Source organism: Gymnodraco acuticeps, unplaced genomic scaffold (assembly GCF_902827175.1).
Source record: "Gymnodraco acuticeps unplaced genomic scaffold, fGymAcu1.1, whole genome shotgun sequence".
In the NCBI taxonomy this organism is placed as follows: Eukaryota; Metazoa; Chordata; class Actinopteri; order Perciformes; family Bathydraconidae; genus Gymnodraco; species Gymnodraco acuticeps.
This window is the reverse complement of record NW_022990513.1, coordinates 1,477,233-1,500,707: the sequence shown is the minus strand read 5'-3', so window position 1 is coordinate 1,500,707 and position 23,475 is coordinate 1,477,233. Positions and strand designations below refer to the sequence as shown.

General features: G+C 40.9%; 1 protein-coding gene and 1 long non-coding RNA gene across 2 annotated transcripts in view; one reads left to right on the top strand and one right to left on the bottom strand.

The window, feature by feature from the left end:
- Positions 1-23,475, top strand: part of LOC117553230 (polypeptide N-acetylgalactosaminyltransferase 18-like) — a 347,581-nt gene that overhangs the window by 253,815 nt on the left and 70,291 nt on the right. Inside the window, exon 9 of the mRNA XM_034227077.1 lies at positions 4,328-4,423. Coding sequence (XP_034082968.1) covers positions 4,328-4,423 — 96 coding nt within the window. The remainder of the gene's footprint in view (positions 1-4,327; positions 4,424-23,475) is intronic.
- On the bottom strand, positions 22,042-23,474 carry LOC117553231. Its single transcript, XR_004570097.1, has 4 exons — positions 23,452-23,474; positions 23,257-23,362; positions 22,918-23,023; positions 22,042-22,094 (listed from the first exon to the last, which is right to left on the bottom strand). It is a non-coding gene; the product is annotated as an uncharacterized LOC117553231 (long non-coding RNA).

The following is a 23,475-nucleotide window of genomic DNA, read 5'->3' as shown; positions in this document are numbered from 1 at the left end:
ATAAGTGAAAGACACCTCAAGAGAACACTCAGAGCGAGGGGACATGCATGTCGCAAACATAGACTGTATAATACTCTGAGCTGAGTTATTGACAGATTTAAATGTTGCGGATCAATGACTCATGAACATAACGTTGTAAAAATACAAACAACATGACTTTACAATCATAGCAAGGTAGACAACAAGCTACAGAGTCGTTTCTATCAGAACAGTTCGATACGCGCCGTCATCCGAGCTAAACATCAATAATTGGTCACAATCTGCAGCTGGAGGAGAGAGAAGTGCTTAGGGACCGTCTACAAACTGCAACGCCGAAAACATATACTCATAGGAAAATTCAATAACTTCATTTTTTTAAGATGTAGTGCTACCAAAATCTTTTAACACATCAATGGTTATGTTGTTGTTACAATATAACACTTATTTTGAATGTTCCCTAGGGGGCTCCGTAGCATTCGACCAAGAAGATACAAACTTGAAGAAAACAGAATCATATAAGTACATTAGGTTTCATAGAGCCAAACCATTGTAAGTGCTACTCAACTGGCTTTATATAAGCCAGTCCTTTGTTAGTATATAAGTGCTTAGTTAGTATGTGAGTGCTTGGTTAGTATATAAGTGCTTTGTTAGTCATTTTATTGCTCGAAGTGGAGTCGAAAGTGATGATTGTTCAGTCTGCGCCGGAAGATGTGTAAGCTTTCAGCTGTCCTGATATCAATGGGGAGCTCATTCCACCATTTTGGAGCCAGGATAGCAAACCGACGTGTTTTTGCTGATGGGAACTTGGGTCCCCCTCGCAGTGAGAGTGCAGCGAGCCGTTTGGCTGATGCAGAGCGGAGTGCACGTGCTGGGGTGTATGGTTTAGCCATGTCCTGGATGTAGGAAGGGCCAGAACCATTCACAGCATGGTACGCAAGTACCAGTGTCTTGAAGTGGATTCTAGCAGTTACTGGAAGCCAGTGAAGGGAGCAGAGGAACGGCGTGGTGTGGGAGATGTTAGGAAGGTTGAAGACCAGACGAGCCGCTGCATTCTGGATGAGCTGCAGAGGTCGGATGGCACATGCAGGTAGACCAGCCAGGAAGGAGTTGCAGTAGTCTAGGCGTGAGATGACGAGAGCCTGGACCAGAACCTGCGTTGTTTTCTGGGTCAGCTGGGGATGCATCCTCCTGATGTTGTAAAGTGTGTATCTGCAGCAACGGGTTGTAGCAGCAATGTTTGCAGTGAAGGACAGGTTGTTATCTAGGATCACACCCAGATTCCTTGCAGTCTGAGTCGGGGAAACAACAGAGGGGCCGATGTTGATTGTTAGGTCAAGAGTGGGACAATCTTTTCCCGGAAGAAAAAACAGTTCAGTCTTGTCAAGGTTGAGCTTGAGGTGGTGAGCAGACATCCACTGAGAGATCTCAACTAGACAAGCAGAGATGCGTGTGACGACCTGGGTCTCTGAGCGGGGAAAAGACTAAATTAATTGAGTGTCGTCAGCGTAGCAGTGGTATGAAAAACCATGCGAGGTATTGACAGATCCGAGCAAGTTTGTGTACAAGGAGAAGAGGAGGGGGCCGAGGACAGAGCCCTGAGGGACCCCTGTAGATAATTGACAAGGGTCGGACTCGGACCATCTCCAAGTTACCCTGTAGGTACGGTCTTTGAGGTATGAGGTGAGGAGGGAAAGTGCAGAGCCTGAAACTCCAAGTTCTTGGAGAGTGGGAAGGAGGATCTGATGGTTCACCGTGTCGAATGCAGCAGACAGGTCCAAAGGATGCTTTAGCAGTGTGCAGTTCCTCAGAGACAGCAAGGAGGGGCCGTTTCTGTGTAGTGACCTGCCTTGAAACCAGACTGGTCATCCCCTCTAACTCCCCCTTTCAGATCTGTCTCTAATATCAACTAAAGTGGCCCAAATTAAATCTTTAAAAAAGTGAATACTGTAACAATTCTTCAGTTGGGTAAATGTTGCCACTGAACGTAATCTAATTTAGTGCATCGGCGTAGTCTCTAATTTACAGGGCTGCAATTGGTGTTTGAGGGTTTGTTTTAACTAGGGCAGTCAAGTTAACGCGTTAATAACGGGAGCCAGAAGGCAAAGCTCTCTGTCTACCGGGCCATTTTCGTTCCTACCCTCACCTATGGTTTTTCTCCGCAGGGTGGCTGGTGTCTCCCTTAGGGATAAGGTGAGATGTTCGGTCATCCGGGAGGGACTCGGAGTTGAGCCGCTCCTCCTTCGCCTCGAAAGGAGCCAGTTGAGGTGGTTCGGGCACCTAGTTAGGATGCCACCTGGGCGCCTCCCTAGGGAGGTGTTCCAGGCACGTCCAGCTGGGAAGAGACCAAGGGGTAGACCTAGGACCAGGTGGAGGGATTATATCTCTTCGCTGGCCTGGGAGCGCCTTGGGATCCCCCAGTCAGAGCTGGTTGATGTCGCCAGGGAAAATAAAGTTTGGGGCTCTCTGCTGGAACTGCTACCCCCGCGACCCGACCACGGATAAGTGGGAGAAGATGGATGGATGGATGGAATTTACCCCCTTTTAGAAGTGAAGTTATGGTCATTTGTTCTGGGAATGTCATTTTCTAGCCTGAGACCTGAAAAACAGGCTTGGGGCTTAACAGCAGGGGCGGCGGGTACTGTAGGCTAGAGAAGGCTAAGCCTTCCAAAATATTTGTGTTACTGCATCCTGGTAAAATATAATGTATAATGTTTGTGTCTTTGACATTAGCGCTGCTATGCAGCCACCAGTAAACTGTACTACGAAGCCAGTTCAACAGACCCTGGATATGTTTGAGTTATCTTAACTAACCATAACAAACGAGATCTCGCTAAGCGGTCCTACGACGCTGGTTATCAACTCCGTAAATCAAGCCAGGGTTTCTCTCACCAGCTGAGAACGCGTTCATGTGAAAGGGGCGGGGTTAGCAACATTTGACCAATCACAAACAAGGACAAGTGTACTGACAGTAGGGCTGAACGATATACCGTGTCATGGCGATAACCACAATATGCGCATGCGCGATATTCACACCGCAGGGACGTGCGGTTTTATTCATTTAAAAAAAAAATGCTAACGCACTTTAGCACAGAATTCAAAATAAAGATACCCTTATTACTTATCGAAACTGCACATACAATATATCCGATTAAAGCTGAGACTCCACAGATTATTTAAGTATAGTATCTAAGCGATCCGATCTCGCGACAGGGGAAGCAAACACAGACATCACAACACGTACCTTTTACGGAGCTTTTACGGGAGATCGTCTCACAGTAGCTGTCAATCTGATCAAAAGACGTGTTCAATGGCATTACGAGAAAAAACGTGGCTGAATCGGTTGTTTCATAGGTTAATAATGTATCTGTGGCTTTGAAGCAATTGTTTATAATCCATAATTCCATTTGTATGTAAAAATCGGAGCACAAAAGTTAGCTGCTAATGGTAGCCACCAGAGTGTATGCAGCTTCCGGTTTTGGCTACGCGTCACTCACTACTTATTTGGTAATGTGTGTGTGTTAGACTGCCGCATAGCCAAGACCGGAAGCAGCAGCCACTCTGGTGGCTACCATTAGCAGCTAACTTTTGCTCTGCGATTTTTACATAAAAATGGAATTATAGATTATAAATGAAATAATTTTGTTATACAGAGACGTTAAACACCTATGGATTAATCGATTCAGCCGCGTTTTTTCTCGTTTTAATGCTATTGATCACGTCTTTTGATCAGATTGACAGCTACGGTGAGACAATCTCCCTAGAAGCTCCGTAAAAGGTACGTGTTGTGATGTCTGTGTTTGCTTCCCCTGTCGCGAGTTCGGATGACTCAGTGATGATACTATATACCTAGCATAGCGACGGGATCTGCTGGAAGAACAGTAATTAGCCTGCAGTGGCTCCATTCATCTTCCTTTTTACCAATCACATAGAGCCATGTAGCGCACCACCCTGTCCTGATTGAATAATTCATAAAGTAGAGACTTCCGAACTTCATCTCCTAACTGAACTTACATCAGACTGATTTTTGCATATTATTCTCAGATAAGCAGAAAGAAGCATAAATCCAGTTGCGATTAGTCTATATTTAAAAAAAAAAAAATAACCAAAATAATATTTTAAGCCACAACGGTTTTATTGGGGTCCTTTTCGAGAACATATTTCTTCTTTCCTTTTGAGATAAAATCACATGCTGCCGAGCTCTGACAGCCTGAATTGTGAGATGTGGGGCGAGTGATTTGTTTAATAATGCCGGAAATATGATTACTAATGTGTGTTCTCTTTCATTTTTTCACTTTCTCTCCCTGAACCACTTTCTCACCTGTTGTATCTCTGTTTTCTCGTTTTACAGTTGAAGAACAATCTGAGAGAGAACCTGTGTTTGGACCAGGGCCCGGACAATGACAATGTCCCCATCATGTACCTCTGTCATGGTATGACTCCACAGGTCAGTGGGCTGACATTATATTCATTATTACTCTATTTTGTCTTTTCAAACACATGAAAAACTAGAAAAAAAGCTCCAATTGCACAGAGAGGTCTCAGTAAAGGTTGTCTGCGGAACATAATTGGACTACATTACAGTTTTTTTTAAATGAGAGATTTGGAGAGAGCAACCCTTGAAAAAGTTGCATCATAGTAGCAGAGAAGTCTCTTTATTCTCCAAAAAACAAAAAGGCTGTGATCATCATACTGTCTGTTGTCCTAGTTGTATGCGTCTATGTAAAAACAAATATATCTGTCTCCGCCTGATAAATGACCATCAGAGAGACAATCTTGCCTTATTGATATTGAAATCATTGCTAAGAACCAAAAAGATTGCATGTTTAGGATTTTGTGACATCAGTAGCCGGAGGATGCAGAGCGGAAGCAGCAGGAAGCGTTTCACAGCTGACATCAAAGACTGAAAGTCCTCTGGTCTTCCCTCTGCCTTTATCACTTTCTATTCTTTATTCATGTGGTGTATCTTTTGTTATGTTATTCCCCCTGGTCCTTCTCATTCCACTTTCAGATCCTCTTATTCTGATTGGTCCAATTATTTAGATTACCTCTGGGTCATATTCCTTATGAACAGAATCATCCAATTGTACTGTGCCTGTGTGTTTGTGTGTGTGTGTGTGTGTGTGTGTGTGTGTGTGTGTGTGTGTGTGTGTGTGTGTGTGTGTGTGTGTGTGTGTGTGTGTGCGTGCGTGCGTGCGTGCGTGCGTGCGTGCGTGCGTGCGTGCGTGCGTGCGTGCGTGCGTGCGTGCGTGCGTGCGTGCGTGCGTGCGTGCGTGCGTGCGTGCGTGACAGGGTGGATGGATATGGCATTGAATACGTGATGAACTGTTGAATGTCAATGATGCAGAATGTTTCTTAATTTCCTCTTCAGCTACTTGACACAGATGAAGGGGGGGGGTCCTGAAAGAAATGCAGAGGAGGATTCCAAGAGAGAGGGGGGAGAGGGTCAACAATCTAAGGGTGAAGCATTTCATTGGGAAGCCCTCAACACTTCTTTACACATGTCAGTGAATGTCCATGGAGCTCATGCTGCATTTATGTCATGTCAGCTTTCCTGTAACAGAACCCTCCCACAGGGAGCGTTCACTGACACTCCTGGGGAGTCAATGTTTAAGCAAAGGAACAACCTGAAGACTCACTGTGCACTGTGTAAAGCGTGGTTCCGGCAACTTGGGGAAAGCTTAAAAGTTACATAAATACACCGCACAACACACTGAACAATAAAAACACATTACGAGCCAACCCTGTCTCCTAAAAATTACGTTTCCACAGAACTAAACTGCATTCTCAATTACGTTTAGCTTGAAACGTGTTTTCTCCCACGTTACGTTCGTTATGAACGTATCAAATACGTTTATTTTCTACATATCTTTGCCATTTATTGTCTTGCTTATGATAATGATAATAGTCATTTATAAATATAATTTTAGAGCACACATTTGAAATCGAGAATCGGGCTCGATATATGGTTAAATCAGTAGGCGAGGCTGTAATTTCGCCAGCTGTTACTCTCATGAGCGAGGCAGAAAATAATAGTTTTAAACAAAACAAAAAGCTGCTCTGTCGTTTATTGCACCTCAAACATTAAAACAAAGTTACGTGTTTCTGTACTTCCTCTAAGAAGAAAGGACAGTAACAGAAGATCTCTGTGGCTTCAGGCTTGATCGCCGTTCAAATGACAGCGTTGGTTTCCCCAAAAGTGGGCGGGGCTGTAAAGTGACGTAGATTTTACACTCATATATTATTAAAAACCATTCTATTTATTCTAACGTAAATTACATGCCAGTGTTTTATCCTTTTATTTATTTGTTTTTATTTTAAATTGTATAATGTCAGACTTTTTTGCCGTCTGTGAGGAAAATAAATGGGGCTCAGAGCCTCAAAATACTGAAATCTGTATTTTTTGTAATCTTTTTTTCCTTCTAATTTGTTATTCTTTTCTAAATAACACACTGTTATTTACTCAACAATAACACACAATTATCCTTGTTCTTATTTATTCGTTTAATTCTATAATATTGGGCTTTTTAGCATGCTTTTTAGCCGTAAATAAAGTCACCGGAAACAGACGTAGGCCTATAAGGGACATTTCGAGCGATACACACCACAAACCACCCATAACAGATTACCCAAGATCCTCAGCTTGAAGCTCGTTGATTGGATGTTTTAGCCGCAATGCATGTTGGGATATGATGTTAATACGATATGATATCCGAAAACATTTTTTTAAAAAAATACTTTATTCCGAGTGTTCTTGCTTTTCTCTTTGGAAGTCATCACATAACCGCATTGTAATACACGGTTCGGCTGTATTAAATATTACCCATCTGCTGTAGTTCTGTATTTATAGAGCCCTGATGAGAAGACTTCTGGACAAACAGGAGAACTGCCACCAAAACTGAATACGTGACGTGGATCATAAATATATCAACAATTAAACAACATCTTGCATTTCTTTTCACAAAATACGTCTCCTTGCAGTATCAATAGTAATTCGGCTGACTTTTATATTTGATCCAATTGGTAGATAGGTTATATTTACACCATAACGGTGCACAGCTGATAGAAAAGGACTTGTAGTTTTAAAGATATTACTGATTTTCTTTGAATATAAGAATGTAAATACTGAGTTGAGAGAATAGTCAGGGGATTTGGGTGATGGGAGACACATCTATGGAATCACAATTTCAATAGCTTACCATTAAATGACGGATATACCTTCTGTCTGTGATGTTTTACAAATCAGATATTAATGTGTAGAAGTAAAGCATGAGAAATAGTATAGGCAATATCCTGTAAAATTATGTAAAAACATGAACAAAACTACACATCTTCAGATGTTATACATACATAAGTGTCCTACACTAATAATAAAAAGTTATTATTAGTATGCTGTGTACCTTGTGTGCATGAGTGGTTAAATCATGTTATTGAATTATTTTTGTTGAATAATGTTATTTTTGTTGAATAATGTTATTTGATGAAAAAATATTAAGAGTACATACTTTCATAGGGGGAAAGTAGAAGGTCAATGATAGAAGTATAGAATATAAAAAAATCAAGAAGATACTATAAGTGATCTCTACAATAAAACTGTTTAGTGCAAAGATATTAATAGGAGGAGGTGCAAAACAGACAAACTAATTAACCTTTATTAACACATTTAAGAATACTTTCTTAAGGTTTTCTTTCAAATAAGAAAAAAGATTTGGGGGTATCTATCAACAGATATATATATTAAGCCTGACAAAGTACTTAACGTCTAATATATTGCTTTCCTGCAATGTTAACTATGTTGAAGCACTTATTTTAACTGATATTATACATCTGAATTATACTCTTATGTAGATAGATAAAATAAGAAATGTGCAGAATTTGACAGTTTAATGGTAATGAGGTACACACATATTGATAGATGTCTTGTAATGCACTGTTGAGGAACCTGTGACCCAAGTTTTTCATTCATTGCATAACTACACTGTAGTTGTGTATATGATATGTCAATAAACCTTAGGAAATCTTGAAAGGGATGTGCAAAATAGCAATTATATACAGTTTTTAATTAACTATTAGTAGAGAATAACGAGTAATGAATACACTTTATAGAGATCTGCAGATAAATGTTTAGTCTTCTCAAGCACCAACTATCAAATATCTCTCCTGATTGTTGGCACTTGACAATCACCTTCCCCTGAATTTTACTCAGGTGTAACTAAAGTCTGATTTAAGGGTTGTTTATATTTCACATCATTAATCAGAATCTGCAAAGTAACTCAAATAAATGTTGTGGAGTAAAAATACCTGGTTAACCTCTGAATTGTAGTGGAGTAGAATTACAAAGTAACAATGAGCTGTCATGTGGGTATATATTAATGCTGCCCATTATGGATACAAGCGATTTTCACCCATTTAGTAATTACATGTTTTAAATGTGTACACACCAATGTGTTTCCTATCGCCTAAACCTCCAGGGCTGTACACAGTTTAATACTGTCAACTTCTAATTTTGGGAAAAACAAAAACGTCTTTTAAAACTACAATTCCCAGTAGAGACGTGCCATAGAGAACATGTTGCGAAACACAATAGCCAGCATGTGTAGTTCTGTGGGGCGTTCGAGTCCAGTTTTGAATAGTCTGCCGTGACGCTCTGCGTAACCTTGGCGCACTGCCACTCCAACATCCAATCTCAGAGCTTGAAGATTAATCACGGGGTTTGTCAACGGGACTGGTAGTTCCAAACGATAGCTGGGGATTATGGGTAGTGTCGTGTCTTCGGCCATTCACACGGACCACTATTGCGGTAAGCATGTTGTAACTTCCGGTTGTTGTCATCTCCGGGTATCCCGTGTGCCCGTTCTGTTGCTGATAGCTTATTATCTTAACTTAATCGATCGTTTTAAAACTCTTGATCACGGCAACTGCCTGACGTTGTAATCACACGTTACTATAACTTAAGCTCTCACAACTCTCCTTCTCTTAGCGACTGTAACTCCACAGTTGCCTACACTCTTTTCGGGTTTGCTAACGGTAGCTACTTTAGCTTGATAGCTAGCCATGGCTCTTTCCCCACCCTCGGGTGCTATTTCCTGCTCTAACTGTCTCATGTTTGGTTACTTCCCTACCTCCTTTACTGGTACCGGTACATGTGTTAAATGTAGTATAGTTGTTAGGTTGGAGGCGGGAATCATAGCCATAGAAGCCCGGCTCCGCATCTTAGAAAGAAACTCAGCTACAGTAAAGCCCATGTTAGCCGGTGCGGAACGGCAAAAGGTAGCTCCTATTAGCCGTCCCCCGGCAACTCCCGAGCAGCAGGGAGACTGGGTGACTGTTCAGAAGGGGCATAACGCGAAACCCGCAGGTCCCCACCAACCCGTTCACGTATCTAACAGATATTCCCCACTCAGCGAGACACCCGCTGAGAAGCCAACTCTGGTTATTGGTAGCTCTATTATGAGACACGTGAAATTAGAGACCGAAGCCTCCACAGTCACATGCATTCCGGGGGCCAGAGCGGGCGACGTTGAGGCGCATCTTAAACTGCTGGCTAAAAATAAACGTAAATACAGTAGGATTGTTATTCACGTCGGTGGTAATGATGTTCGTATACGCCGATCAGAATGCACCAAACTTAATGTGGAGTCGGTGTGTAGTTATGCTAAAACAATGTCGGACACCGTAATCTTCTCTGGTCCCCTCCCCAATCTGATCAATGATGACATGTATAGCCGCATGTCATCATTTCAGCGCTGGTTGTCTTGGTGGTGCCCAGCAAACAATGTGGGCTTCGTAAATAATTGGACAGCCTTCTGGGGAAAACCTGGTCTGATTAAGAGAGACGGCATTCATCCTACTTTGGAAGGTGCCGATCTCATTTCGGCAAACATTTCAGGGCTTTGTGGACTTAATCCATGACAAACTGGAGTTGAGACCAGGAGGCGGAGTCGCAGTCTTACACGCTTCTCTGCGCTCTCTCCTAGGCAGTCATCCATAGGAATCCCGAACCCAATAAAATACCCAATATTAGCGGTGTGTGTGTCTGCCCAAGGACAAGTTAAGGTAAAACCTAATAGAGGTGTCATACATAATAACCTAATCAAAGTAAATGTAACAACTACTACAGTGCAACAAAACAGGAATATTAAATGTGGTCTCTTAAACATAAGATCTCTAGCATCTAAAGCAATATTGGTAAATGATTTAATATCAGATTATAATATTGATATATGCTGTCTCACTGAAACTTGGTTGAGACATGAAGAATATGTCAGCATAAATGAGGCCACTCCACCCAGCCATATCAATACTCATATTGCCCGAGGCACGGGCCGAGGAGGTGGAGTTGCAGCCATCTTTGACTCAAGTTTACTTATCAATACTAAACCAAAATTAAATGATACCTCCTTTGAAAGTCTCGTTCTTAGTCTTACGCATCCGACCTGGAAAACTTTGCAGCCAATCTTATTTGTTACAGTGTACCGTGCACCAGGTCCTTATTCAGAATTCTTATCAGAATTCTCTGAGTTTTTATCAACTTTGGTACTTAAAACAGATAAAGTAATTATCGTAGGTGACTTTAATATTCATGTTGACGATGATAAAAATAGCCTTACTGTTGCATTTAACTCTATATTAGATTCTGTTGGTTTTTGTCAGAGTGTAAATAAACCAACCCACTGCTATAATCACACTCTCGACCTTGTTCTGACTTATGGTATTGAAATTGAGCAACTATTAGTCGAATCGCATAATCCTGCTTTATCCGACCATTTCTTAGTAACTTTTGAAGTACTGTTACGAGACTACAAAGCATTAGTCAAAAGCTCCTGCAGCAGAAACCTATCTGTTAGTGCTATAGCCAAATTTAAGGAAGAGATTCCACCAATACTTAACTCGATAGCATGTCTGCATGTAAGGGAGGAAACTTATACAAAATGTACACCACCCCAAATTGATCATGTTGTTGATAGTGCTACAGATGCGCTGCGAATAAAATTAGACTCTGTTGCTCCTTTGAAAAAGAAGAAAATAAAACAACATAGACTAGCTCCATGGCATAATGCCGAAACCCGCAAAATAAAGCAAAAGTCGAGACAACTTGAAAGGATATGGCGTTCTACTAAACTTGAAGAATCTCGTTTAATTTGGCATATTACTCTCAATGAATATAAGAAAGCATTGCGTAAAGCGAGAGCAGCTTACTACTCTTCATTAATAGATGAGAATAAGAATAATGCAAGATTTCTTTTCAGCACTGTAGCCAGGCTGACAGAAAGCCACAGCTCGATTGAGCCTTCTATTCCCATAGCACTCAGTAGTAATGATTTGATGTGCTTTTTTAACGATAAAATTGTTACTCTTAGAAACAAAATTAATGACCTCTTGCCTTTGACCAGTATAGTGTTATCAACAGCTCCCGGAAACGTAAGTTCTAATATTACACTAGATAGTAAACTAGAATGCTTTTCAGCCATAAACCTTGAACAATTAAATTCAATGATTCTCTCTTCTAAACCATCAACGTGCATGTTAGACCCAATTCCAACTAAGCTGTTGGAGGAAGTTTTTCCATTAATTAGCACTTATTTATTAAATATTATGAATATGTCTTTATTATCAGGCTATGTTCCACAATCATTCAAAGTAGCAGTGATAAAACCGCTTCTTAAAAAGCACAACCTCGATCCAGAGGTTTTAGCCAACTATAGATCTATTTCTAATCTTCCGTTCCTCTCAAAAATTCTTGAGAAAGCGGTCGCAAAACAGTTGTGTGATTACTTAAAAAACAATGATTTATTTGAAGCTTTTCAGTCTGGCTTTAGAACACATCATAGCACAGAGACAGCTCTGGTTAAAGTCACAAATGACATTCTAATAGCCTCTGACAAGGGACGTGTCTCTATTCTTGTTTTGCTCGATCTCAGTGCTGCATTTGATACTATCGACCATGATATCTTATTGCAAAGACTAGAGCACTTAGTTGGCATACAGGGAACTGCTTTAGACTGGTTTAGGTCCTATCTATCTGAACGCTCTCAGTTTGTACGTGTCAATGATGAATCTTCCACGCAAACCAAAGTTAGCCATGGAGTGCCACAGGGCTCAGTGCTCGGACCTATTTTTTTCACATTATATATGCTTCCGTTAGGCAATATTATAAGGAATCATTCTGTAAACTTTCATTGTTATGCGGATGATACTCAACTATATTTATCAATCAAGCCTGATGAAATTAATCATCTAAATACAATTCAAGACTGCCTTAAGGACTTAAAAACGTGGATGACCTTAAACTTTTTGATGTTAAACACGACCAAAACTGAAGTTATTGTACTTGGCCCGAAGAATCTACGAAACAAATTATCTAAGGATATACTAACTATGGATGGCATTAATTTGGCCTCCAGTGAGACTGTAAGGAATCTTGGTGTTATATTTGATCAGGATTTATCCTTTAACGCCCACATAAAATCAATTTCAAGGACCGCCTACTTCCATCTACGTAACATTGCAAAAATCAGGCATATCTTGCCTCAAAACGATGCAGAGAAACTAGTCCATGCATTTGTTACTTCAAGGCTGGATTATTGTAACTCTTTATTATCAGGGTGTACCAAGAAGTCAGTCAAGTCGCTTCAGCTGATTCAAAATGCTGCGGCTCGTGTACTAACCAGAGTTAGGAAAAGGGACCACATTACTCCTGTTCTGGCTGCCTTACACTGGCTCCCTATAGAACACAGGATAGAATTTAAAATTCTTCTTCTCGCCTACAAAGCCCTTAATGGGCAGGCGCCATCTTACCTTAAAGAACTCATTATACCCTACTGTCCTACTAGGGCATTGCGTTCCAAGAATGCAGGGTTGTTGGTTGTTCCTAGAGTCTCTAAAAGTACAATGGGAGCCAGAGCCTTTTCTTATCAAGCTCCACATTTGTGGAATCAGCTTCCAGTTTGTGTTCGGGCGGCAGACACCCTATCCGTTTTTAAGAGTGCGCTTAAGACCTTCCTTTTTGATAAAGCTTATAGTTAGGGCTGATTAGATCCAGCCCCTAGTTTTGCTGATATAGGCTTAGTTTGTCGGGGGACATCTTACTTCTTCCTTCTCTCTGTCTATACCTGTGTACTCTCATGTTCCGATTAACCCAGCTTCCCCAAATGTCTTTCTTTTTGGTGTCTATACGCCGGGATCCGGAGTCATGGATGATCCTGCGCTCCTCTGTCCTGGATCGCGAGCCCTGGATCTTGAGTCGTGGCTGTGGTCCTGGATCATAGGTCCTGGATGGATATCCTCGTGGATTCATCTTCCTATTATACACACATGCATTTCCAAACATTTGGACTACCTATGTTGCAAATGTATTATCTTTTCAATTTACACACGGCATCTATTGCACGTCTGTCCGTCCTGGGAGAGGGATCCCTCCTCTGTTGCTCTCCCTGAGGTTTCTCCCATTTTTCCCTTTAAACTGTGGGTTTTCTCCGGAAGTTTTTCCTTGTACGATGTGAGGGTCTAAGGACAGAGGGTCTAAGGACAGAGGGTGTCGTATTGTCATACTGATATTTTGTACAAACTGTAAAGTCCACTGAGACAAATGTAACATTTGTGATATTGGGCTATATAAATAAACATTGATTGATTGATTGATTGATTCTAAACTGAAATGTTTTTCGGATATCATATCGCATTAACAACACCACATCTGGCATCACAGAGATCTTCTGTTACTGTCCTTTCTTCTTAGAGGAAGTACAGAAACACGTAACTCTGGATGTGTTTTAATGTTTGAGGTGCAATCAACGACACAGCAGCTTTTTGGTATGTTAAAACTATTATTTTCTGCCTCGCTCATGAGAGTAACAGCTGGTGAAATTACAACCTCGCCTACTGATTTCAAATGTGTGCTCTAAAATGATATTTATAAATGACTATTATCATTATTATAAGCAAGACAATAAATGGCAAAGATATGTAGAAAATAAACGTCTTTAAGATACGTTCATAAGAAACGTAACGTGGGAGAAAATATGCTTTAAGAAGATATGTAGAAAATAAACGTATTTGAGATATGTTCATAACGAACGTAACGTGGGAGAAAATACGTTTCTAGCTAAACGTAATTGAGAATGCAGTTTAGTTCTGTGGGAACGTGATTTTTAGGAGACAGGGTTGTACGAGCCCTGCCGGTGGGATCACGGACATTCAGCGCTCCTGTACCAACCAGCAGCATGCACTGTTTGTATATAATAACATGTGGTCAAGAAGACCAACAAGGGAAAGGTCTTTGATTTTATAGTAAGACGTTGCAAGAGTTAAATTAGTTGTCCTCAACTTCAGTTTGCCATTTCATTTCAGGGCAGAACAATTTTATGTTTCAAGTGACATTTTCACAGCGTACATGCAATTTACTGTATGTTTTTTTGAAGACTTATGGGAGGATAAATGCCAGATACTATGGTAGTGAAAGAGTGTGGGGTATTTCTATATTACTTTGTAAGGGTAAACCCCAGCTCGGTTCAATAACCAGAACCCAGTGAACAAAGATAACAGTACTCATGTTTCAAGTTTACTTGCTGCAAGGAGAATCAGCGAGTGACATGTCATGTCAACTCCTTAACCAACTCTACTCGCCTTCTCTCAGTGCATTCTTTTTATTTCAACAATACAGTAACATGACAATCATGTGGTGTTGACCAACGCCTTATTTGTTAGTGTGAATCTTGTGACTCTCAGTCATGTGGGTGTGTGTGTGTGTGTGTGTGTGTGTGTGTGTGTGTGTGTGTGTGTGTGTGTGTGTGTGTGTGTGTGTGTGTGTGTGTGTGTGTGTGTGTGTGTGTGTATGGTCCACGGAACAGACTATTCTCTGTTCCTCCATTAACACATTTTATGAGAACACATTATGAAAACACAGTTATGAAAACACATTTATGAAAACACTTTTATCCTTCAATAAACTCTAACATTCCCTCCTGTTTTTCATAATTACTAGCTGGTTACAGTGTCTTTATTGTCATTAGCGTCAGACCCAGCAGGGTCACTACACACAACACCTTTCCCAACATAGTCTATTTGTGATAGTGGTTCTGTTGTTTTCTTCACCGGGGTTGAGACCAGTATTTCCTAATGAAACACCGCCCTTTGTAGCCGGACTTCCACCACTTATCCGTCGTTAAGTTGGAGAGGTATTATCTTTTTGCAGTGGCTCTGATGTATCCACGTAGTTCTTTCGGCGATTTTTAGTGCAGTCGGTGTTGTCAGCAGTACCGTGTAGGGACCGTCCCACCGTGGACAGTGCCAATGCTTCCTCTTAATCACCTTCACGAGGACCTGGTCACCAGTCTGCACTCGAGTATCCTGTAAGGGAGTAGAAATGTCTGGCAAGTTATTTGTTCGAGCTATCTCATTGCTTCTGAAGAGTCTGCTCATCCATTCAGTTAATGTAGTCTCTGCCTCAGCATCATCCTCCTCCCTCACCTCGTCTGTGATTGGTAGTCTGAATTGCCTTCCTGTTATGATCTCAAAGGGAGACAACCCTTTTGCCGTGGGCGTGATTCTCATGCATGTTTCTACTAGAGACACACATTCCACCCATGGTCTTCCTGTTTTCCTCCATTGTTTTCCTTAGTCTTAACTTTACTGTTCCGTTTGTTCTTTCCACTAAGCCTGCATTCTGTGGATGATATGCACAATGGTTTTTTAATGTTATCCCCATATGTTCGGACAGTTTGGTAATAACCTGATTTACAAAATGGGAACCATTATCACTGTACAGTTTCTCTGGAATACCTGTGTTTGGTATTATTGTCTTGCATATGGCTTTTGCTACGGTAATAGCGTCTGCATGTTTTGCTGGGAATATTTCAACCCACTTTGAAAACGGACATATCATTACCAAACAGTATTTGTACCCTTGGCATGGTGTTAGTTCGATGAAGTCCATATGCATGTGTTGAAACGGGTATGTTGGTGGAGGGAACTTTCCTCTCTGTGGTCGCTCATTGCCTTGAGCATTGTGTCTGCAACATACTACACAGGCTCTACAAAAGTTTTTAGAAAATGTAATGTAGTTGTATGTATGGAAGTGTTCATTTATTATTGTCACCATCCCTCCTGTTGAGACATGGCACGGCCCATGACTCAAATGAGCTGCTGTTTTGTAGAGACTAACAGGGAGTACTATCTTGTTGTTTATTCTGAATGTTCCCTCAGGGTCTGTAGTTAGTTTTTGGTCTAACGTGTACAGGTTTTGCGTTCACCATGCGACCTACATCACATTTTCCTTGTGACCATACGCATGGCGACACCGTTTTCAGGACCTCTAAGGCCACTTCACTTAGCATACATCATTGTTGTTCAGGGTCGTCTAGGTGGGCGCGTGGTGTCATCACTAGGGTAAACCCTAGAGTTTTGCGCTTTAACCCGCCTCCAGTTTGCCAACCGTTTTTGTCATCTGTCCATTTTGTTATCCTGTTACCTCTAGCCACTAATAAACCTAAGTCTCTCCATGAAGTCCCTGGGCCCCTAGCTACTGATATGTGTGGCGTGGAACCTGGTTCCATTATCAAGGCAGTGGTTGATGGGACCCTAGCGTCAATTACAACATCCCCGTGTTGGTTTGCATACATCGAGTGTAACACTACCCTCTGTGGTGTCAGTCGATGCACGAGCACATCATAGTCTTTGTCTGGGCCAGGGGTGTTCTTGTACTTTAGTGTAACGTGCAATGCGTCAGGTTTCATTACTTCTTGGCCATGTTGTGGGGTGAATAGTGTTAACAGGTGTTCACCTGTGTTTGTCACGTCAGGTTGTGGCATGTCTAGTGACCAGTAGTAGTTGGGGGTGTTTATGGATTTTTGAAGGAAGACCTGGTCTTCCACCTTTTCTCCGGGCACTACTGCTCGCATTCCCCCTTTGACTGGTACTACACTGATTTTTAACATTTCCATGCCGTCTCTCCCTAGCAAATTGACAGGGCAGTTTGAGATGAACACAAATTTGAGGGATGCCTGGAGGCCTGACCTTCTATCTTCCATAAAAAGTGGCTTTGAAATCGACCTCTGATTTATGTGTCCATTTGCTGATTTTACAAACATAGTGCCAGTTGGTGGCCACATTATTTGGACCTCTTTGTTCACTACTGATGAGTCTGCACCGCTGTCACATAAGAATTCTAATTGTTCCCCATTGATTTCGATTGTCCTGGTAGGTTTAATACTGTTGTCTGACAGATTCAGTAATACTTCAGAAAGGTCAATGTGATGTGTGTGGACGTCCTCTTCTTCCTTTTCTACGTCTAGTCAGTTGTCATAACTATGTAGGTTATGTGAAGGGGGGGGCCATGTCTTTCGTCTTTGTACTGTCCCTTTTGTCCCCCTTCTTTGTTCTGTGGTCTCTGTTCCTCACAGTCCCTCGCCATGTGCCCCTCCTTTCCGCACCTGTAGCAGAGGAATTTGCCTTCTGCATTTCTGCCTCATCCTCTGCCTCTGCCTGTTCCTCTACCATTCCCTCGTCCTCTGTTAAACCCGCCTCTCCCCTGTCCTGGTCCCACAAAGAAAATCTGATTTTCTTCCCCTTCTTCTCCTATGAAGAAAGCTGATGCTGACGCTTTCTTATGTCTTTTTTCTTTGATCTGGAATACCTCTTTCTCTTGCTTCCTTTTTATTCTTTGTTCCTGCGCTTTGTGTTCTTCCACTATCGCTCTCTCTTTCTCGCGGCGTACAGCGTCAACTGACCCTGAACGCCCTATCTCCTCGTCTGCTTTCACTGAAACAGCCGCTGCTATCATACCTTCTTCTGCTCCACCTGTCCTTTTATGGGCTTGTTCAGCCCATAAAGCTGCAACCCGCAGTTGAGCTTCTAACTTCTTTCTTTTCTTGCCTTGTGTTGTTCCAGCTGTTGCTGCTCTCAATTTGTCGCTTAATTCTCTTACTGCTGTTTTCTCCAACTTTCCTCGGAAAGCCGTACAGTTTATACCATTTGCTACAATAACTGGTGCTGCCATGACTATATATTTCCATATATCTCATGTCCCCTGTAGCGGGCAGGCTTACTCCCATCGGACCACCATGATTCTAGCTTGGTGTTCCTACTGGACAACGTGCCGGTCAGAACCTAATTCCTAATTCACCACTAGTGTACTTCAACAGACCACAGAGTTTGTGTTATCACCGTTAGGTTTCCACTCTGTGCGCTGATTCCACTGGTGACACTTTTACACACTGCTTTCACTCAATCACTCATAAGTGTACCCAAAGGCACGTCGATCCTCCTCCTAGGCGGAGTAGCCTTTCTCTATCAACGTTTTATCAACCTCCTTAATGGCGGAGTAGCCTTTCTCTATCAACGTTTTATCAACCTCCTTAATGCGGAGTAGCCTTTCTCTATCAACGTTTTATCAACCTCCTTAATGGCGGAGGTAACCGTGTATATCAATGTTTTATCAACCTCCCTTAATGGCGGAGTAACCGTGTATATCAACTTTTTTATCAACCTCCTTAAATGGCGGAGTAACCGTGTATATCAACTTTTTGTATATATATCAACCGTCAATCGTGCCTAGGATGAGGGAGGTTGGACATATAAGCACCGGCCCGGCCACGAATTCTGCGTCCCGGGTCTTTCTCGGGGTCGGCTGATGATCCCGGCTGTCGACAGACTTGCGGCGTGTCATTTCCCTCCTCCTTCCCGTCACGATGTATTGGAATCCGGCTCCGAAGGACCAATTAATGTGGGGTATTTCTATATTACTTTGTAAGGGTAAAACCCCAGCTCGGTTCAATAACCAGAACCCAGTGAACAAAGATAACAGTACTCGAGTTTCAAGTTTACTTGCTGCAAGGAGAATCAGCGAGTGACATGCAATGTCCACTCCTTAACCAACTCTACTCGCCTTCTCTCAGTGCATTCTTTTTATTTCAACAATACAGTAACATGACAATCATGTGGTGTTGACCAACACCTTATTTGTTAGTGTGAATCTTGTGACTCTCAGTCATGTGGGTGTGTGTGTGTGTGTGTGTGTGTGTGTGTGTGTGTGTGTGTGTGTGTGTGGTGTGTGTGTGTGTGTGTGTGTGTGTGTGTGTGTGTGTGTGTGTGTGTGTGTGTATGGTTCACGGAACAGACTATTCTCTGTTCCTCCATTAACACATTTTATGAAAACCACAGTTATGAAAACACATTTATGAAAACACTTTTATCCTTCAATAAACTCTAACAAAGAGGGTACTCAGATTTCTCACCAAAATAAAAGCAATACAACATGATAAAAATACTCCATTACAATTCAAAGTATACTATATTTACAATTCTGACCAATACATATAGTTGGTATGACTATTAGAATGTAGTTTGCAGACAATAAAAGTAAAATGTTCCCTACATGGTGGTGCGTTCAAAGCCATTTTTCGCCTCATGCTATTCCCACAAGTTAGACTATCATACGAGGATATCTTATATCTATGTAGACACCAACAATGGCTGAAATAACCACTATTGCTGCTCTGTGCATGATGTGAAAGTCCCAGATGGTGAGAATCGTTGTGTCGTGTGACATAAATAAAGCAGCAACTTTATTTACTATTCCATTAGATTCCTTTTTAAATTGTACAATTCTCCAACATTGTATAATGAATACAAACAATTTCAGCTATGCTAATATATGTGAGCCATACAGTTATATTTCTACAACAATCCAACACAGTTTATTTGAAACGACAATGAGGGCAGTTGTAACACAGGTGTTGTATCTAAAGATAATGAAGATGAAGGTGAGAGTCTTCAGTGGCAAATTGATATATAATCCTGTGGAACACTGCAGAGCACCACAGATCTACAGCCGGAACTTGCATTACTTTGTTTTGGCTTTACTGTTCACTGATTGGTTACATTCATTATTAGCTAACTTTTTTTTTTTATATATATATGATTTATTTTTGAGATTTTCAATACACAAAGACAGCAGCATACAATACATTACATTTACCCTGTGATTGCTAACAAAACAACCCCAAGAAACAATACATCAGTTACAATTAGACAATAATGTAATAATGAAATAAAAATTAAAAAAAAACCTGCAAGTAATTTTGTGAGCATTCCTGTGAACTGTTTGCGGTACAGGGGGGCGACTCAGCGTTATTAGCTAACGTAAAGAAAGCATTGTACAAAGCAGCGTTTAACAACTTAAACAAAAAACTGTAATTTAACTTCAACCTCTGTCGGCTTTCCATACACATTTCTGTCTATCTTTGCCTTGCATGTGACATTGTGTGAACACACAATAAGTGTTGTTTTATTTAGAAATAGATTATTTTGAGACAAATCAAAACAATATATATATATATATATATATATATATATATATAATATTTGCGATTATAGCTCAATAGTCCCCCACCCGGGGGCTCTTCTTCTTATCGTTGTCCACAAGGCAGTCAGTTACAGGGCTTGGTTAGATGTGGTTCAGCCACAGCTGAACACATTGCCACAGATTCAATGCCGGTTGTGTGTGTCACATTATGCTCCCCCGTCATGAAATGCCCCCCTTTGTCACGGGAACGCGCATTTCTCAATGACACGTTTACACCTCTAAATGACACGTTTACACCATAGGTTTACACCTTAAAACGTTGTTTAAAACGAAAAGTAAACGTTCAGGGTTTTTATTAATGGTAATTTTCAGACTGTGAGTTGTTTAGTGGTAGCTCATAGTCTTGATTCTTCTGGTTTAACTTTTCGCTCCGTATTTGAGGTGTCGAAATTCGTTCGTCACTTCCTTTTCAGTTTGTTTTTTTAAATGTTTTTTTTTTATCATTATTGTTACGTCCTGTCTGTATAAACGTGCTTTAAAATGGTATTGTTTAATTTTACATAGTTGTCATCTAATAATCAAAATATGTTTACAAATGTTACATAGTCTTTGTCAGCATATATGCTATGCGTACAAAATAAAAGTGTGACATTCATGAAACTTGCTCCATTTATTGGTATCAGTCCTAGAACCATACCCTGAAAAATGCTTGAGGGTGGGATTCATAGAAACCTCTTTTGGGTGGGGGGGGGGGCATTATATGACAGGCCTGGCCATCACAATATGCCCCCCCTTGCTATCTTACAAAATAAAAGTGTTCACATTCATATGAAACTTGCTCCATTTATTGGTATCAGTCCTAGAACCATACCCTGAAAAAATGCTTGAGGGTGGGATTCTAGAAACCTCTTTTGGTGGGGGGGGCATTATATGACAGGCCTGGCCATCACAATATGCCCCCCTTGCTATCTTACAAAATAAAAGTGTCACATTCATGAAACTTGCCTCCATTATTGGTACCAGTCCTTAGAACCATACCTGAAAATGCTTGAGGGTGGGATTCACAAAACCTCTTTTGGTGGGGGGGGGAATTTTATGACAGGCCTGGCCATCACAATATGCCCCCCCCTGGCTATCTTACAAAAAATAAAAGTGTCACATCATGAAACTGCTCCATTTATTGGTACTAGTCCTAGAACCATACCCTGAAAATGCTTGAGGGTGGGGATTCATAGAAACCTCTTTTGGTGGGGGGGGGCATTTTATGACAGGCCAAACAATAGTTTGCATTGGTTGAAATGACAGTGGACAGTTAATGATGGTTCCTTCGGGGCATTATGTGCATCCAGGGCACAAGTACGGTTGATCAACTGGCGGCCTTTGTACACATTGGTGGTGGTAACCACTGCTGACAAATGTCACAGCAAATCTGAGAAAACAATAAATACTTGTTATGTAAGGTATGCATTATGGGATTTTTGTTATGATAATAGAATATCTCTAATGTATTTCCCACTAACATTCTAACCATTCCTTCAATAATCGAAATCTTTCAAAAACATAAATGTTGTGTTATGAGAAAGAAATACATTTTCAACAAAAATGTATGGAAAAACAAGCAAAACATTAATCCTTTATCAGTTAATGCTGAAGATGCCAAATATAGTAGCAATTACCAACGCAAATGTTATGTTGATAAAGTCTGGAAACATATTTCTGCTAATTTCTTTATTTGTAATGTGCAATAGGAAATTACCCAATGTTTCTTCATCCTGCTCCTCCATCCCGCAGTAAAAGCAAAGCCTGCTTAGATCATCTGTTGAGACAAAAACGTAATCAATATCTTCAGATAAACCACATTACAGATTTGGGGTCAAGGTGACCCATTCCAATTTTTGACTAAAAGGTCAATTATATAAGGACACATTTGTTGTGGTCTTTTATTATTTTGTGTGAAGAAAAGGCAAAACACACACAAACACATAGATTTTCTAAATGATTAAATCTGAGCACAGAGGAGCCATCTGCTGCCTTCTTTCACTCTCTCCTTACCCTCTTTAGAATGGGAACCTGCACAATGTCATTACAAAACATCCAAAAACTTCTTTCGCACTGTACGCATCAATTTAAGTTTGGTTCTAATGGTTCTTTTGTTGTTCATCACATTAGCTTTACAGCTTAGATTATAATAAATTCAAGGTAAAAATTAACTGAGGATATCAGTTAAAAGTAATACACACAATGAGCACATTGAAAGGAGGAAGATGGGGAAATCTCACATCTTAAATAAACCGCAGAATTGAAAGGGTGTGTTAGAGTGTGGACGTGTGTAGCCTATATGAAATTGCAGTTGAAGATGCCTGCCCTGCGATGCTTCATATGTTATCTGTTTGGAGTTGAGATACACAATATACTGTATGTAGTGACTATTTACCCTAATCTATACTTAAGCCACTGTGTTGCTTTTAAAACCCTGATAATGTCCCTGGTCAACAGTACCAATGGTCCAAGCAGTGATACAATACAACAATTTGCATGGCACATTATTAATATACTAGGTTATTGATGCATACTTATGAGATACAATTAATAAAAGTAACTACATGAAGTCATTGACAATGTTGAGAAAAGGTAAAAACCAGATTCTCTGAGGAGAGAAGTAGCAATGTCCAGCCTCAGCTCGTGCACTGCCTTCTGTGAGCTTTCAAACTCAATTGACTCCCCCAGTAAAATCTTCTCTGCAAACTGAAGAGAACCTTGATTAGTATATGGACTGCATGGTCTATGATTTTACCCTCAAATGGAATACAGACAAATTACCCAACAGATTTAAAGAATGACATGTTGTATATGTGTAGTTTGACACAATTCAATACATCTTTGATCAAGATGTATAAAAGCAAGTCAAGATATTCAGTCTAATTGCTACTGAATTTGAGTTTGAGAGTAATGTTTGGCTAAATGCATTTCACACTCACTTTTAAGGCCAGGACACCACAGGATGTGCTGTCTTGTTGGCGATTATGGGGGAGGGTGCTGCATGTCCATCTTGACACCTTGCAGCCTTTCATCCTCATAAAGGCTCTACAGTATGTATACATGTGTCAAGATGCAGCACATCATTGTCAAAATACTCATAAAACACCGGAACTAGTACACTGTATCAAATGTACCTTGTAGACTGCAGGCACACCTTT